This window comes from Arabidopsis lyrata, assembly GCF_000004255.2.
Source record: "Arabidopsis lyrata subsp. lyrata unplaced genomic scaffold ARALYscaffold_3, whole genome shotgun sequence".
Taxonomy (NCBI): domain Eukaryota; kingdom Viridiplantae; phylum Streptophyta; class Magnoliopsida; order Brassicales; family Brassicaceae; genus Arabidopsis; species Arabidopsis lyrata.
Window position 1 is genome coordinate 1,195,119 of NW_003302553.1, and position 17,948 is coordinate 1,213,066.

General features: G+C 35.8%; 4 protein-coding genes across 5 annotated transcripts; all 4 read right to left on the reverse strand.

Annotated features, from left to right (window-relative positions):
• Positions 1-1,624: 1,624 nt before the first annotated feature.
• On the reverse strand, positions 1,625-5,740 carry LOC9318371 (cationic amino acid transporter 4, vacuolar). Of its 2 annotated transcripts, XM_021033269.1 has the most exons (15): positions 5,411-5,740; positions 5,123-5,324; positions 4,951-5,035; positions 4,735-4,875; positions 4,528-4,646; positions 4,343-4,439; positions 3,965-4,137; positions 3,778-3,844; positions 3,483-3,641; positions 3,309-3,381; positions 3,056-3,220; positions 2,808-2,916; positions 2,423-2,535; positions 2,116-2,191; positions 1,625-2,034 (listed from the first exon to the last, which is right to left on the reverse strand). In XM_021033269.1, exons 1-15 carry the CDS (start codon positions 5,517-5,519, stop codon positions 1,887-1,889), a joined length of 1,836 nt encoding a protein of 611 aa, XP_020888928.1. In that variant the 5' UTR covers positions 5,520-5,740; the 3' UTR covers positions 1,625-1,886. The 2 variants fall into 2 exon arrangements, with proteins under 2 accessions (XP_020888928.1, XP_020888929.1); XM_021033270.1 differs by lacking the exon at positions 3,309-3,381 and having other exon boundaries at positions 3,056-3,260.
• Positions 5,741-7,339: 1,599 nt separating this feature from the next.
• On the reverse strand, positions 7,340-8,712 carry LOC9320473 (COP9 signalosome complex subunit 1). The gene is made up of 5 exons (XM_002884361.1): positions 8,383-8,712; positions 7,942-8,295; positions 7,730-7,855; positions 7,569-7,642; positions 7,340-7,490 (listed from the first exon to the last, which is right to left on the reverse strand). The coding sequence occupies exons 1-5, from the start codon at positions 8,710-8,712 to the stop codon at positions 7,340-7,342; spliced, it is 1,035 nt and encodes a 344-aa protein (XP_002884407.1).
• Positions 8,713-11,702: 2,990 nt separating this feature from the next.
• On the reverse strand, positions 11,703-13,499 carry LOC9320474 (putative F-box protein At3g03730). The gene has a single exon (XM_002884362.2). It carries the CDS (start codon positions 13,378-13,380, stop codon positions 12,199-12,201), a length of 1,182 nt encoding a protein of 393 aa, XP_002884408.1. The 5' UTR covers positions 13,381-13,499; the 3' UTR covers positions 11,703-12,198.
• Positions 13,500-14,232: 733 nt separating this feature from the next.
• Positions 14,233-17,193, reverse strand: LOC9320475 (BTB/POZ and MATH domain-containing protein 4). Its single transcript, XM_002884363.2, has 4 exons — positions 16,748-17,193; positions 15,252-15,597; positions 14,869-15,151; positions 14,233-14,787 (listed from the first exon to the last, which is right to left on the reverse strand). The coding sequence occupies exons 1-4, from the start codon at positions 17,113-17,115 to the stop codon at positions 14,471-14,473; spliced, it is 1,314 nt and encodes a 437-aa protein (XP_002884409.1). The 5' UTR covers positions 17,116-17,193; the 3' UTR covers positions 14,233-14,470.
• Positions 17,194-17,948: the final 755 nt, after the last annotated feature.

Consider the following 17,948-nt stretch of genomic DNA (forward strand, 5'->3'; position numbering starts at 1 on the left):
TTTTAAAAATGAGTTTAAGTGTTAAATCTATATTACGTGAAAACATTGCCGAACTTCGAACACCAAAGCTTACGGACCAACTAAGGACAGGATGCCTAGGCGCGGTTAGTTTTCGACGTTTTTAAAATTTAACACTTAAACTAACATTTAAAAAATAATAGTAAAATTAGTTTAAGTGTTAAATTTGTTTTAAATTTTAGTCAAAAACACAATTATTTTTTAAAAATGAGTTTAAGTGTTAAATCTATATTACGTGAAAACATTGCCGAACTTAGAACACCAAAAGCTTACGGACCAATTAAGGACGGGATGCCTAGGCGCGGTTAGTTTTCGACGTGTTTAAAATTTAACACTTAAACTAATTTTTAAAAAGTTTTAGTGAAATTGACATGGTTTTAGTTTTAAAAAAACTTATTCTTTAAGTTTAAGTGTTAAATTTATTATAAATTTTAGTCAAAATCACTATTATTTTTTAAAAATGAGTTTAAGTGTTAAATCTATATTACGTGAAAACATTGCCGAACTTCGAACACCAAAGCTTACGGACCAACTAAGGACAGGATGCCTAGGCGCGGTTAGTTTTCGACGTTTTTAAAATTTAACACTTAAACTAACTTTCAAAAAATAATAGTAAAATTAACATAGTTTTAGTTAAAAGTTTTAAGTGTTAAATTTGTTTTAAATTTTAGTAAAATTTTTATAGTTTAAGTGAAAAAATTATTATTTTAAAATGATTTAGTTTAACTAACACTTAATTTTTATAAACTAATTAAATATTTAAACTAATATTAAAGAAAAATAAAAGGAAACAAAAACAAAAATAAGAATGAAGAAAGGAATACCTGGTTGGATTTGGTAGCAAAGAAGGCCCGACACGAAAAAGCCATTCTAAAGTCAGATTTGAGCCCATCGTTCTTCGGTGACATCCATGTGAATAACCCGTTTAATATTTGGGCCTTCAATTCAACACCAAGGCCCATTGGCCTTTTTGTTCTTTCTCTTACGACACAAACACAAACACATCTTCTTTCTTTCTTTCTTCTCTTGTTACGATCTCTCTCCTCTCTTTTGTTGCAGTCTCTTCTCATCTTCTCCACTCTTGTCTTGATCTCATCTCAAGTAGGATTAAGAATAGGATCAGTTTCCAACATCATCCACCACTTACGACATCCACCCCTAATTGTGACATCGACCTCGGTGGCTAGATCATTATCCGGTGGATTTAGGGCGACTGAAGATGACAGAGGATATCATCATTCACGATGATATATGCTTTCCGGCTCCGATCACCCTAACTCTTAGCAGCGACCTAATTTATTTCAAAGAAGAAGAAGAAGAAGAAGCGAGAAACAGAGAGTTTTGATTTCTCTCACAAGGAAGAAATAGAGTCTCATCTATTTATAAGCAAAGAGGTTCAAAAGAAATTGCTAATCACAATTAATTAACGGTCACATAAAAGATTTCCTTTTTTCTGTTATTTCCTTTTTCTTTCTTTGCCTTTGTTTCTTTTTTTTTTTTTTTTTTTTTTTTTTTTTTTTTTTGAGAGAATCTGCTGAGTTTAATTAAGGTGAAGGAAGTCTCAACTCATTGCCTAAGTCGATAAGGCTGATGATCCGATCCTCAATAGTATACTAACCACAACACTGTCTTCTTTCATGTTAGTACCATGATGATTCATGAGAGTTTTTAAATGGACTACTTCAAAGTCCAATGTACGTTGGGACAAAAATGACATTATACGTTTTGAATGACTAAACAATGTACATGAAATGTTCTTGTATGTATTTTAATCTTGTGCCAAACTGTTTAATTCTCTTTCGATGCTACTTCAGCAACAACAAAGCTTGAGCTCGACTCCCTTCAGCTGCTGCATTGAACCACCAATCTTAAGCAAGATGATCTGTTGTTTTTCTGGTACAAGTCGTCCTTGGAACGCAAACCGCATTGTTCAGTAAGCTGTGAGATCGGCCATAGAAGAGATAGATCATGCTTCCAATAAGTAGCCATACCAAGACCCTGATCCATGTCCCAGCTCTGCGATTACAAATTACCAGCAAGGGTTAAGAAACATCCCAATATACTGGTATCATACATGGGTCCATCAGACTAACTCACCCAATGTTGATGATCAAGTAGGTGTTGATCAATATGCAAAGAACTGGAAGGTATGGGACGAATGGGCAGAGAAACCCTGAAATAGAATCATATACAGAATGCCAGTAAGAAAACGCTGCTCAAGTATAAATCCAAGTTTATGGTTTTTGCCAAAACCTCAAAATCTCCGTCCTAACCAGGTGATAACCAACTCAGCAAATGAATAGAAACTCTTAAGCAAGCAGCAGTTTTTTAAAAAAGTGAGACCAACCAATTTTTGTTCTGTATGAATAAGAAAAAAAAGGCTTAAATAAGCTCCAGGCCTTACCTCCTTTGTGTCCAAAGTTGTGCCTTTCTTCATCCTCGTCGATGTAGCCAAGAGTAATCAAACTGCCAAGCAAGATGACGGCACTGACACCACATATAGTGAACCGAGGAAAACTGCCACAAACAAGAAATAACCCATTAGAGTTTATAATCATATTACAAAGATAAAAACATGCAAATCTTTCCACACAGCAGTTGAAAAGTGCTTCACAAAATTCTGAAACAGGCATGCATTTTCTAATTGAGCATACTTATCGCTTTGACATGCAAGCAGGACTGATGTCGTTCAAAGCTAATCAACCAAACTAAAAGATTTGTTTAGTAGACGTAATTACATGTGGGCAGAACAGGTTATACAGACATAAGATATCAGATGATGAAACAACCTTGGAAGACGCTCAGCCGAAGCTGCTGAAGCAAGACCTAGCACACCTATGCACACAAGAGCTATACTCCAGGACGCAATTTTTCTTCTCTTTCCAAAATACTTTTCATCTGTTCAATTAAAAAGAAGCAAAAAAGTTATATTTCTAAAATGCAGATAAAAAGCAGTATAGATTGACTTGTTGGATGTATCTTTACAACATATCCAACTGGTAACTACATGATTGAGCACATTTTATGATTTTAGTACCTCGTGCAGTTTCATTGCCAAGTAGAGGGGAATCAGAAGATTCTATAGCATCCACAAGAAAAGTTTCAGTTTCAGCTCCACTTTCATCGGTATCACTCAAAGTTTGAGATGAAGATGCTAGGGGAACTCCATCTGGTGGTACATATCTAAGAACTAGCACACATGCTGCAACGGCAGTGAATGCCATTAGAGTGCCTACACTAACCTGTTGGATAAATTACCGATGTGAGCTACTCAGAGAAGGATCTGTTACCGTAATAGAGTGTGTTTAGGCGTGTCTCAACTCCAAAATATATGCCAATTGCTTCAACAATATCAACACTATACTACTAACAATGAACAGTCAATTTCTGTTTGCCATTAATTGTAGGTGAAAATCCTTCCTTAAGACATGAGACATGTAATGTAGGCAAATACAGTAGCTTACCATCTCGGACAACTGTGCAACATCCATGAAAAATGCGAGTGCAGCGGCAAGCACACCAATAGCTATTGTGCTTTTCACTGGTACTTGAGTTCGTGGGCTAATTTCTGAAAAGAAAGCCGGCAACAATCCATCCCTAGCCATTGCCATGAAAATTCGTGGCTAATAAAAAAAAATTACAAAAGCACTGTCAAAAACGACAAGTAAGCATTTCCAAAACCCACACAGAACTTGCATGTAATCTCAATTACAAAATCTTCTGAACTTGAATTTTCAGAACGATAGAATTGGTTAGTACCTGAGCCAGAAGGGAACCCAACAAACTCGCACATAGAGCAGTTATTGCCCCAGTGGTTAAGATGTACCTGAAATATATAGGAATAATAAGAAAAAACAAAGCAAAGACAGAAGGAAGTATGTGTATATCCATATTCACTAATTAATATAGAGAAATTTGAGTCTCAAGAGATGTATCATATACTTACGCTGCCCATTGCATCCCACTGTCTCCAAATGCAGAGGAGATAGGAGTATCAGGATTCAATGAATAGTATGGGACTAATCCAACAATAACTACTGATAAAAGCATATATAAAATGCAGCATATCAGTAATGCAATCCCGATTCCCAATGGAAGATCCCTTTGAGGATTTTTCACCTGTTGTGGCAATACCAAAAGGTTAAGAGCTTAACAGAGAAAATCGGCAGAATTATGGAAAAAAAAAGTTCACAATACTAAGACCAAAAATCCTCTTTTACTACTAGTTAGTTCTATATGAAATCGTCAAAGTGAGTCCTTTGTAGAGAAAAGACAAGGATAATCATTCCAAAAGAATGAGAGTATTATTCACTAAACTGTGTACCTCCTCAGCCGTACTAGTTACAGTATCAAATCCAATGTATGAGAAGAATACTACAGCAGATCCGGCAAGTATCCCATTTAGTCCAAAAGGAAAATACCTGTAAAGACAAGTATTAAACATTGACCTTAAGAAATAACATTTTGACAAAAGCTAAGCTCAATGGAAGAAGAGAACAGGCTAATTACCCACTCGGAAGATCATATCCAACCCATCCAGTCTTGCAAGCTAAATATCCACCAACTACTATGATGAAAACCAAGGTGCAAACATTCACTGATGTTACAATTGCTTGTACTAATGAACTCTGAGAAAACAAAATAACCCGATATAACACTATTAGGCGATCTGATCATCCTGAAATGAATTCATTCAAAATGTTTTCAATAAAGTACCTCCTTTATCCCAAAACATAGTAGTATCGTGACAATCATAATCAAAAGTGCTGCACATGGATCAACCACAATACCAACCCCGGGTATAGTTTGTCGAGCTAAGAACACAGGAAGTTTGTCTAAACCACCAAAAAAAGATGCCTAAAACAAAAGAAAACACCAGTCAAAATTTAATCAATGAAAGACCACAAATACATATAACTCAAAGGGAAATACCAGATTTGGAGTTATGCCACGGGCAATGGCTGATCCACCAATTGTATAATCCAACACCAGCGCCCAACCAACCAACCAAGCAATCCTATTAAATAAGAAAATCCATGAGTATCAGCTTTAAGAAGAACGACAAGGTCAAAGTAAATTTTGACATTGAAACCCATCTATATACCCTTCTCCAAGACAAATGTATGCATAATGATAAGCACTCCCAGCAGATGGACAACGAGAAGCAAGCTCAGCATAACAACACGCCGAGAGAGCAGCAGCTACACCAGCAATGAAGAATGATACAGCAAGAGCAGGTCCTGTGTGCTCTCTAGCTACTGTTCCCACAAGAATATACACTCCTGCTCCAATTGTTGTCCCAACTCCTGAAAAATTAACATAGTCAACATCAATAGCAAGAAAAAGGTAGAATTTTGATCAAAATTCGCCAAAGTTCGAAGCTTTCTCATACCAATAGCAACAAGATCAACGGCGGATAGTTTCTTGGCAAGCTGATGAGGTCCATCGTTTTTGATCAGATGAACAGAATCAACTTGTTTCCTTCTGACAAGACTGTTCATATTAACCAAACTTTGCAGACTCCACACCGGTTTGATTTTCCAATCGATTCAGAGCAAACCCATCAGAAAATCCAACAAAGATTGAAACTTTTTCTCCTAAGAATCCACCAAATGGAGTATCGGAGCCGGAGATACTTGGAGAGGCGTGCACGATTCCACCTTTTGTCAGATTTGGAATCAAGATTCTCGTTGAAAGTTTGGATGACTTTTGTGAATTTGTTTTTTTAATTCACAGGGCTAATTTTGTGATCTCACATAATTTCTCCATTTAATGAGCAAATTCTACACATTAAACATTTCTTCTCTTTACCAAAAACAAAATGGTGATGTAGATTATACAGTTTACGCCCAAATGTTATAGATAATCATGTAAAATGTAGTTAGTTTAACCAGTGAAGTAGAAAACACACAATATCACTCGTCTAATCTCCAATTCAATCCTTTTTGAGTCCAAAAGACATGAATATAAAAAGAAAACTTGCAACAAAATCGTAGATGTGAAGCTGGTCTTCAAAAAGACATCTAGCTATTTTTTCAAGTAGATGTGAAGCTGGTCTTCAAAAAGACATCGTCAAAAAGCTCTCTTAAGGATGCGAATTATTGGTATAGCATCTAATTTCTTGGTATTCTACAGCTTTTGTGTATGTTGGTAGGATATTTAGTTTCAGGCACTGGCAGTTGTTACTCTTGGTGATAAGCTATTGGCGAACAGCCTTGAGGGTTCTGATGAATAGAAAAGGTTCTATCTTCAGGTCTCTTCAATATTTCTTTTTCTTTTCACTCTGTTATCATTTTCTAACAAAATAGCCTTTTAATAGGTAGAATTTAGATTTTTTGCTACGTTTCATTTTTTTGTTGAGCTTATAGAGATATTCTCAGCTACTCCTTGTGATGTTTCAGTACACTTTTCCTCCATCTTCTGCTGGTTATGTTGGAAGAATTGGAACACGGGACACTAGCAGAGTGAGCAATGGAGACCAGATAACCTCCTACTGATGATGATTTTCCTTACACAATACGTGTTGAATGAAAGTGCATGCAGTACTAATTGAAAGCAATGCCTCTTCAAGGTAGGTCAGATTTTTTTTTCTCTGTGGCTGTAAGATATGCACCTGCCAAGTTAATTTGTTTGAGTTATAGATTTGCGCTTGCTTCTTATATTCTTCTGAAACAAATGTAATCTGTTTGTTGTGGTTGCTTGGCTTTTACAAGATGCTGGAATTCCAGTCAAATGCTCTGTTGCTGGCATAGCAATGGGAATGGTTTTGGGATATTACTGAAGAATTTGGCTCTGATTAATCTCCTCTTAATTATCCTTTCTGACATCACTGGAGCTGAAGATGCATATCTGGTGAAATGGAGTATAAGGTCATCAAATATATGATGCTCTTGAAGGGGACAAAGGTCAAACTCGTGATGAGGATGGTAATGATGATAGATGGATCGATAGTAGCGTGAATGCGTGATGAGGATAGTAATGATGATAGATGGATACGATACTAGAGTCCAAAGCTCTTTTGGGTAACTTGGGTTACCTCTTTTTGGGTTTTTCTTTATTGATTCAAATCAGTGATATTGATACAAAGATTTGAGGAGACTCTATTTATAAGCCTAAGAGAGACGGCCTAATCCTAATTCCAATGAAAATAGGACTTCGACTTTATCCTAAAACGGAAAGAAATCAAAAATAACCAAAGACGGCAAAAACTTGTTTGACACGAAAACACAACACCAACTAATGCGTCCAACGACTCGAACTTGATAAGATGCGCTGCATCACCTCCAAGACCGGAACACCATAAGGCTTTAGGAGCATCTTCCTAATCATCCGTGGGAGCAGCTTCCGGCTCAACAATTAACTTGTCCTCGATGAGTTTCCCTAGTGCATTCACATGCTCATGAAGATATATGTCTAGGAGAGCTTTTGGTTTTGAATGAGTTACCATAAATTCTAAGCACCGATCAAATCTCCTGCAACAAATAAACCAAGCTTGTTGAATAGCCGACAAGTTTATTCAATATAATGTTTTTAATAGTTATATATTATACCCTCCAAGATATTCTCTAATCAAGTGTTGGAATTGGTCGCCAACTAGTTGACTTCCCATGTGCTTTGCAATATCCTATCAAAAATCAATTAAAAATGATTACAAGTGAGATTGTTTGTAAGATTGTTTACGAATATTTGATTATTTATGATAACCTATTACCTCTAGTTCTTCTCTGGGCATAGTGGCAAGTCCACACCATGTGCAATACAAGATTATGTCCTCCCATGCAAACAACTCGAACGTATATGTTGACCACTTCACATAGAATTTTATCATATGGGCAAACTGCAAAAACAAATAAAATATTGATCATTACCAAATACCAAACATAACTATATACCAAACATAAATATTTTGAAGAGTTTAATTACCAAAACGGCGGCTGCATAATAGTGGCCTCTAGCCATGTTGGCTAAGCCTCTTGCACATAACGATTTGAAATGTATAGCTTTCCTATCATCACCGTCATCAAGCTTGGGTGCGTATGTATCTAGTTTTATCGAAAGAATGCACACTTCCTCGAACTTCCGGCAATGCAATGCCGAGATCACAAGCAAAATACACACGGGAAGCTTACTCAACGTATCAAAAGCTTCCTCTAGATGTCCACTATGGTATTGATATCGACCAAGTTGGTGTCTAAGACTTTCCATAACCTTTCGCTTCTCTGGATTTTCCATGCGGCATTGGTTCTTAGCCTCTTCCTCTTCATCACGAGCCCACTTCTAAGAGACACCAATGTAAGCTGTTACACTATACCATATATATATTTAAAATAAAAACATCAGTATAAGACATTATAATGAGTGTACCATTGCATATCTCAAGCGATAGTTTCGCTTGTCTAGTTCCTCAATGTAGAGTGACTCCATTCGCTTGAGGATCTCCGGAGTTGCTATGTACTGCTGGCCTAATCTTCCATTGATTAGATTTGATATGATCTCTAGAAACTTGTAATCAGTCTGAAGTCTCCATTTGGGTGTCCCATTCGTGAGTTCTTCAAATGCCATTTGCAAAGCCACAAGTTCATCTTCTTCCTCCAAGAGTCCCTTTGTCACCATATGATGTATCCGCAAGAGTTTCTCACGTCCGGTATAGCTTTGTATGTAGTCTATAAAATCGAAAAGAGGTACGTCCGACATGTTTTCAGATCTGCCCAAAACAAAAAACATCAAAAAGGAAACATTAACTTGTGATGCAAGGAAGCAAATGTAACAATAGGCCCAAATCGAGACATGTAAGAAAGAGTGTCCAATCATGTTAATCTGACCAAGAGAATACTAAAAACACAGGCCCAAATAGAGACATAATGAAAATATGAGAGTCCAGAAATATTAATATGACCAAGAGAATCATAAAACACAGGCCCAAATAGAGACATAATGTAAATATGAGAGTCCAAAAATGTTAATATGACCAAGAGAATCCTAAAACCTAAGACCAGGCCTAACTATATCCAGTACAGAACCAACACTAAGGACAACACCAAATTTTCGTTATTCTTCATTCAGTAACTTATATAAGTTGTCGAGAATTAAGGAACACTAAGCAAGAAATTTGTATAGATATAGTCTGAACTTACTGAAACAAGAAAGTACGGTGAAAATGCAATTGGAAAAAGCAGTAAACAAATGGAATTGTTTGATCAAAAAAAAAAATGGAATTGAAAACGCAAATTAGAAACCCAAATTGAAAACAAACAAAAAAAAACCCAAGAAATCGCGGTTATGAGAAAAAAAAAAAAAAACAGAGGATGAGAGAGGAAAAAACAAAGACGAGAAACAAACTTTTTTGGAACATGAATCTATGGTGTTGTAGTGATCTAGAACCAGATTTGACGTGCAGATTTTGTTGTATCTAAACGATTTTTCTTAGGTTATGGAATCGAATCGAGAGAAGAAGCAAAGATGCACAAAAGCTCTCACACACACGAGAACAAAACCAGAGAAACCAGAGAATTCATCAGCGTCACACAATTCACCATCATCATCAATCGAATCAACAGTAGAAGCAAAGATACCAAAAACCTCTTACATACACGAGAATGAAACCAGAAAATTCATCATCGTCACAATTCATCAACATCAATTCACCATCATCATCAATCGAATCAAGTGTAGAAGCAAAGATACATAAAATCTACCACACACACGAGACTGAAACCATAAAACCCTAAGAAATCATCATCGTCACATCATCATCATCATCATCTTCAATCATCATCATCAACATCAATAAACCATCAGGAAACTTCATGTATATAACCGATTGTTCTTAGGTTGTGGAATCGAACCACAATAAGAAACGAAGATACACAAAATCTCTCACACACGACGAGAATGAAATCAGAAAAATCGAATCAAGAGAACGTCATTACTCATCATCATCAATCCATCATCATCATCATCGTCACCATCATCCGGAAATCTAAACGCGTAATGCTAAAGCAAACCAGAAAAAAAATTACCAAGAGATTTTTCAATCTTCGTCTTCTTCGCTGTTCTTCAGAATATCTTGAGAAGATCTTCAGAGAAAATGGAGCCAGATTTTAATTTGTGAATTAATGGAAGCAGTGTGCGAGCCACAGTACCTTAACGGCCTTGAAAACACCATTCGCTCTCTCACGCGTCTATGCGTGCGTGATAACACGCGCTATTTTGCTTCTTCTTCTTTCGTTTTTTCCCTCTCACGAGCTATTTTGCTTTGAGTAATATTTGGGCTTTTGTCTGTGTTTGGGCTTTAGCTCGTGTTATGTTTTTGAAAAAACCATTATCATAGTTTCAAGGGACTTAAAAAAAAAAAATAGCCAAGGTTTTACTTTTTTAGTTCGGTACATATTCATTGAGTAAATTGCTAAAAGATTCCTCCAATTTATCAAATTCTGTATATTTACCCATATCTACCCACATGTTAGAAAACAATATAAATACGTAGCACTGGAAAACAACATTTTTATTTTATCAACAACATAAGAACAAGTCGTTTCTCTTAACGCTCGAACTCGATAATTACAAAATCATAACGGACGGTTATTTTCCATTGTCGTAAGATTTGTAAAATTTGAAAAGCTGGAGGGTGTTGTCCAGCAATTTTTTCCCCAACCTATAATAATGATGCCCTTAAATGGTAACAATGTCTCTGTTACTTAAACACGGTCGTTTACCCTTGTGTTTAGATTATCTGTTTAGTTAGAAAACAAACATGGCCTTTGAAAATGTAATTAATTACTTTCTCTATCCCAAAATTCTTTATGACCAAAATAGCCCTGAGGCATACAAAAACGTGATCTTCAGGGGCATCAAAGGTTTTGTACCCGGCAATGAACTTGTCCTGAGGAAGAGAGATAATCCAATAAAGATCAAAACTTTTTCACAAAGAAATTTCAGATGGAGGATCGGATCCGGAGATACTTAGATGTGGGATGTGGAATCAAGATTCTCGTTGGTAAGATTCTTGAAAGTTTAGATGAATCTTTTGATTTTTTCTATTATTTATTATTCACAGTTGGGCCAAATTGTGTTGAGGACAACCAACTCCTGATGAATGAATTATATATCTCAAGAAATCTTTTAACTACACCTCAAATTTAAAAACACTAAAAGAATCTCTATAGTTAAATTAGTGACCATTGTGGGAAAAGGATGAATACAGAATACCATATCATTTTTTTCTTCTTTTCTCAAAAGAAAATTCTTTATTTTACACAAATTTCACCATTTAACAGTGATTATCTATCAAAATGTGAGATCTCACAAGTTGCTCTTCATTCTTTTTTAGTTTCTTTTCCCTTTGTTTTATGAGTAATTGTAGGGAAAAAATCATTGTCATCAAAACTAAAGAGTATTATAAAGTATTGTAACATTAATTGTCATTATTTTAGGGTTTTAAGTATTTTATTATATTTAAAGATATATATATATATAATTGCGTCCGGTATATTGAGTAATTGACAAGTATACTCATCAAAAAGTTAAAATTTTGGTTCCTCAGTCCTTTCCTGGGCAAATTCCATTTACCTTAGAATTTTTCTCCAATAAAAACAATCTAAGAACTATACTTCAAAGAGTCCAAATGTAAATTACGGGATTTTTACTTAATCACAATTCACAAGGTCCAATAGTGAAAAGGACTGCAAATAAAATTGTCTAAACTATACTTCTTTATTCTTAATCGCAATGTAAAAAGGTTGTCTAAATAACAGTGATGTAAAGTTTTATTTGCAGGAGAAAAATAAACTTTTCTTCTCTGAACGACTGAACCAAAAAAAAAGAATGATGTAAATTATACAGTTATTTCATTTAAACCAATAGTTTACGCCCAAATACTACTGATATATCAATTATTTCATTTAAAATAAAATGTAGTTAGTTTAACCAGTAAGTAGAAAACACTATCACTCGTTGTCTCGTCCAATATAATATCCAAACCAAAACGATGTTCCCTTTCGAAAAATATATAAAATATATATTCTATAAATCTGATATAGATATTATATTTGACTATGGTTTTCAAACCTTTTTGAGTTCAAAAACATAAAAGAAAACTAGCAACACAGTCTTGTTCCACAATATAAAAAATAATAATCAACCCTTACCAAAGGACAAAACTTGATATAGTTTTAGAGCAAACTACTTTCCACCAAAAGTGGGGAAAAACCAACGAGCATCCTTGAATGGTATTGGCGATGAAGTAGTAAGATGTTCAAACACTTGGACCTTTTTCTTGGTTTTAATAGGGTGGACGCAAATACCGTACTTATCATCATTGCATAGACTAACCCCTTTATATCTATGTAAATCATCATGACTAAAATATATGCAATTTCTCATAACTCCATCTTTGGCTGCAACCGTTATTCCTAGGTCCAAAATCAATGCTTCGTCCCCTATAGACTTGATTAATCTCCATTTTGATGATTTAGGATCTATCTTGTAGAGGGTGAAGAAGCATTTCTTTGGATTGCTTGAAATGATCAAAACTTCTCCAGACAATGTCACAGCAAGATTCCTGACATAACAATCTTTCGGAGATGGGAGAGTTGCATACTCCACTGGAGAATGACCACCGGAGAAATCAAACACAGAAATATTTCGAGCTGGACTAAGCACGTAAAGTTTGCTTTCTTTATACACCATATGGCGGCATCCTTGATGCTTTGAAGGTTGAAACACTTTCCAGCTATTATTGTCACCTCCTTTCTTGTGATATGCAAAAGTGCTATGATGAAACCAAACAACAAAGTAATCTCTGGTTTTTTCATCTACCCACAAAACCGCACCCCTTATTCTAAGATCGCTGTTTTTACCATAAGAAACAAGTCCATGTGCTTTGTAATACATAGACATCTCGAAATCAGAGTCACCGGTTCTCACAAACTTCATCTGCCATCCATCAATTGATTCCAGAGACGGAAGAGGAATTCTCTCTCGAGTAAATAGATTCAAGAGATGAAAATCAGTTTTATGGTCTAACATAAGGAACCAGCTACCGGAACTTGCCAAACAACGACTCCTAACCATATCAAACCCGAGATCTCTTATTGTGTATGAACTATGGTCACGAGGATCAAACAACTTACACGAATCGTTGTTGGTTTTCACATGTTCGTTTGGAAAGAGGATAATCCATGGAGCTGTCGGATTTGTTCCTCCAATGCATGATTTCGAAGCGGAATACCATCCTGAAGAAACACATCTAGCTCGATGAAAATCAACAAAGCTCAAGCGTTCCAAGACCAATCTAACCAAGTCCGGGACAAGTATCGGCTGCTTTGAATCGTTGCATGTCTTTTTTTCGTTGGAATCGCTCATCTCCTTCTTCTGTTTCTTCTGTGTCACGGCCAAGTAAAAAAACCTAATTAAAGAACGCTTCCCTTTCGTTTGTATAATATTGAATTAACATATTATTTGATTTTTCCTTTTAAACTATGTAAATAAATTACTTATAAATTAAAAATATTTTCCTTTTTTTTTCTTTACATACTTCCTTCATTTAAGATTTTTATTTCCTAATTCGTGATGCAAATTAAGATATAATTCACTCTTTAACATATATATATATATATAGTTTTTTTTTTAGAGGATCAATATACAGTTGCGTATCGTGTAGCTAGCCCAATTTGTCAAATTTATATTTTCAGTATTTTCCTTTTAGTTCATCAATTTCTTACTAAACTTTTCCATTTAATTTAGTTTTAAATATCTCGATCCCCGCATCCGTGGTTATCAAACGGCTTCACCGATATAATTTTAAAATCTCAAAGTCCGCGACATGATTCGATCTGTCTTCGAACTTTGAAGAGTTTCATAAAGCCAGGTCCCTTTAAAGAGATTGGTATTCAAGAAAGTCTTTCTATTGGCAACGAAGCATTGTTTTTGGATATAGGAACGACTGTTGCAGCTAATGATGGAATTAACAAATATTGCATTTACTTTAGCAATGATCACTTTCATAGATACAATCTGGCATTAGTCTATGCTATGAAACCAGTACAATATTCAAACATGATCAACGATTTTAATACATTGCCGATTGCCTTTCAAGGATGCTCGTTGGGGTTTCCCAACTTTTGGTGGCAAATGGTTGCTTTTAAGGCGATCAAGTTTTGTGTAAGATTATTTCTTCTACTCTATGCTTTAAATATTTATCTAAGGAATTAACACTTGTAGAAAACAGACCAATCTTACTGAATTTTATATTGATGATGAGTGTTTAGTTTATCATAGTGACTCCAATTATTACAAGAAAAAAGTAATACAACAACAACACTAAATCGTCTCCCATGATCCACATCATTCGACAGTGGTCACACTAAGTTACAAGATCTCCGCATCATGATGTCTGTTCCTAACTTCAGCTTACTCGGATTTTCCTTTGGCTTTTTTATTACCTTTTATTTGCTCAATCTTCTGCCATTGGGTCATCACTGTTATTGTTGTCATTATTGTTTCTACCGCTTGCATTAGCGTTCACAACTTCGACCCAAACACTCTGGCTTCTCTCTGCTCCTCCATTGATATCTCCCCAAGTCTGTGGTTGTCTTCCGTTTCTCTCATTTGTCTCAGCTCCACCGTCTGAGAATTGGCCCCATACGCTTCTCGTCTTCCCTCCTCCTCCGCTTAACTCCTCTTCGCATCCCGCAACTGTTTTCAGAAGTTCAGACTGAAGTGATGGGCAGTGTTCCCTTAGATAATCAAACCCATCTGACCTCATAACAGCTGCATCAAAACAAATGTTTATGCAATATAAGTATGGTGTGAAATCAATTTCAGTGATGAGCCATAAGGGAAGGTTATTACCGATGAGATTTTCTGCTGCGAATTTCAGACAAACAGATTTCAAGGCGGAAGCATTGTAGCGGTCAGCAAGCGCCAAAATATTTGCAACGGAATCTACTGATATATCTTTGCAGAGCACTGACTCGCACATTAGACTTAGTCTAGGCAACTTGTATTTATCAGCGGCTCCTAGTAGCTTTGCAGCTAATGTGTCTGATGCAGATGGACCAACAGATGAACCGGAAGATGATGATGACTCTGCATCTTCAATGAGAGCATCCTTGTATATGTAGTGGAGCAAAGCCTTCACCAGAAATGCATCAAGAATTAGAAAGAAATGCGATGCGTTTACATTGTGTGATGTTGATACATGCTTAGTGTCAAAAAGTTGAGAGAAAGTTTACCTTGAAAACCTTAGGCTCCATGTCAGTAACTTCAATATCACGATCTTCTTCTCCAGTATCATCGAGGAACTCGCTTTCAAAGACAGGAGATCGAGCAGCCAATACTAACCTGTGAGCACGGAACTTTTCACCAGAGACATTAAAAGTTATATCTGAACCGTCCTCATTCTCCAGAAGCATCCCGAAATGAGATCCAATATCAGATGCAGGGACATGAATAGAATGTAACCGTGGGCAATCTATTTCTGAGACCACAACTCCCACAGTACAATTAATTTTCAAACAATCATCCTTCAGAAAATCAGATGTTTCCAGCATAAGTCTTCTAAAAAAGCGCTTGTAGCCCCTGTAAGCAAATAAAATCGAATAAGAATCCGTTGAGCGAAACAGGGAAGTACAAAACTCTATGAGGGAATGATTCCTCTGCATTAACAAGCAGTAAAAATTTTGAGAGCTTTCTAATGCAGAGTCAAATCAAAAGCCAAAGGCATCACCTTCAAGAAGGAGAAACCAGCAGACAATGGTTGATTAATTCATACAAGCAGACTTAACAACAGATGCTTAAAGCAGGAAAACCAACGGTACCAAATTTATCTTGAGGGCAAAACACAATACTCTATTGCTTTACTCATACAAGCGGCATCAAACCTAACATGAAGATATTCATACAAGCAAGATTTGTGCTGCTATATGCAGGTGAACAGTAAGCAATGTTCCTACTTCAAAATTAGCCTACCATTCTGAAAGATTGGTGCCTATATAGCAAATCACGCCAACGTGTGAAAAATATTACTTTTCAAGAAAATCCTAGATATCATCAGTCCAAACCCTCTCTCATTCCCAATCAAGTTTCCTTAACTACAGAACCAACGCTACAAGCTGGTGAAGCAGCAGGAACCTAATTCTTTTTACGAAAAGTTCAGGCAAACTAGTAACAGGATGTCAAAAACAGGTAAAAGAATCTTCATATTCTAGAAATTTGCTTCTCCTACTCCAAGTCTCCAAGTCCTCTCTCTTTCCATAGGTCAGAGTTTCAAGTAAACCACAAAAATAAAGCCAAGCAGCCTCCAACATCAACTCTCCCACAACTTTGTTTATCTTCTCACATCTGAAAGCTCTCACCATCCATTTCTCAACTTCATATACAGGTCACACAAACAAAAGAATCAAACAAATTGAGAAATCCACAGCCAATGTAATTCAATTTCCTCTGAATTTCTCAATCTTTTTATCCTTGTGAGCTCACACCATCTTGTCTTCAACAATCTACATCCTTCTCCTATCCAAATATTCCAGTTTCCATTCACAAAATCAAACTCTTGACCACTTAATAATACCCCTAACCTAATATCAACCCCGACAAAGGAGCAAAATTTACCCTGAAAGTAATGAGCTTTCACTAGAAATCAAAGACCCTAAGCCAATTCTTTACCAAACCCTAGCAAAGAGTTAAGAGAAAAATAAAAAAAATCAAAAGAAAAATCGGAGAAACGAACCACATGCTGCCACGATACTTGAGTGTATAAGGACCGCTCTCAAGAGCACGATCGAAGTGGCTATGAACCTTATGCTTCCCTTTACCACTCTGATCAAGCAAAGAAAGCTCAAAGAGAGCCCTAACATCGGTACCATCGCTAGCAAGAGCAATGAAAACGGAGACATAAGCCGAATTATCCTCAGGATTCTTGCCATCAGGATAGAAATAGATTGCCCATTGATAGCCTCCGACGGTGAAAGTATCGCTGGCGATGTGTTTTCCGATCCCGATTCCTTTGGCCAAAGAATAGCCTTTGATTGTGAAGCTGTGTGATCCGTTTATGGTTTGTGTGACGGAGAGAGAAGTCGTCGTCGGTGGCGATGGCATTTCGAAAATTTCGTCGTTGGTTTCTTTGAGATGGATTTTGTTTTATGAATTTTTATTTTTTTCCTTGGGAAGATGATTCAACGCGGCTTTCAGTTAAAATGCAGACATAAAGTCATGAACGGGTAATAAAATCTCATTAATAGCAGTATGATTAACCAAACTTAAAACCGACTAATCACATAACCAATACTAACAAAAACCATTAAACAAAATTTACCTATATCAATCTATGAAAATGTTGAAAAGAATAATTAAATATTTAAATTTTTGCTTTATGATTATTGATTAACCTATTTTTCACTTTTTGTGTTTTCCAATCTTTTTACACTGTTGATTTTAAATCAATACGAAAATGACCCTGAAACTAGATGTTAGGTGTAAAAGAAAACGTTTACATACAAACATATTTACATAATTCTTTTTTTTTCTCCTTCTTCGTAACTTCTCTTTCTCCCTCTCTCTCTCTCTTTTTTTTTTCTCTCATTATCTCTTTATTAGCATTTTAATTACTTAAAATCACATATCTTATCATTTTTTTTATACAATAAATTAAGATTTAGTTTTTCATACATTTTAAGATCCATTTTACTATATTTTAAGTGAATAATTATATTACATATTATCCATTTCTGATTGAACATTTGTTAGTTATTAAATGGATATCAATAGATACTTTGAACAAATATACTACACCAATATTTTTAACTATCGATCATCCAAGCATATCCGCTATACTCTGACCACATAGATGACTAAGGATTCGGTTTTTCGATAGACTATACATCTGCCAAACTCTGAACAAGTATGTTGTTCATATTTTACTATTAGATATG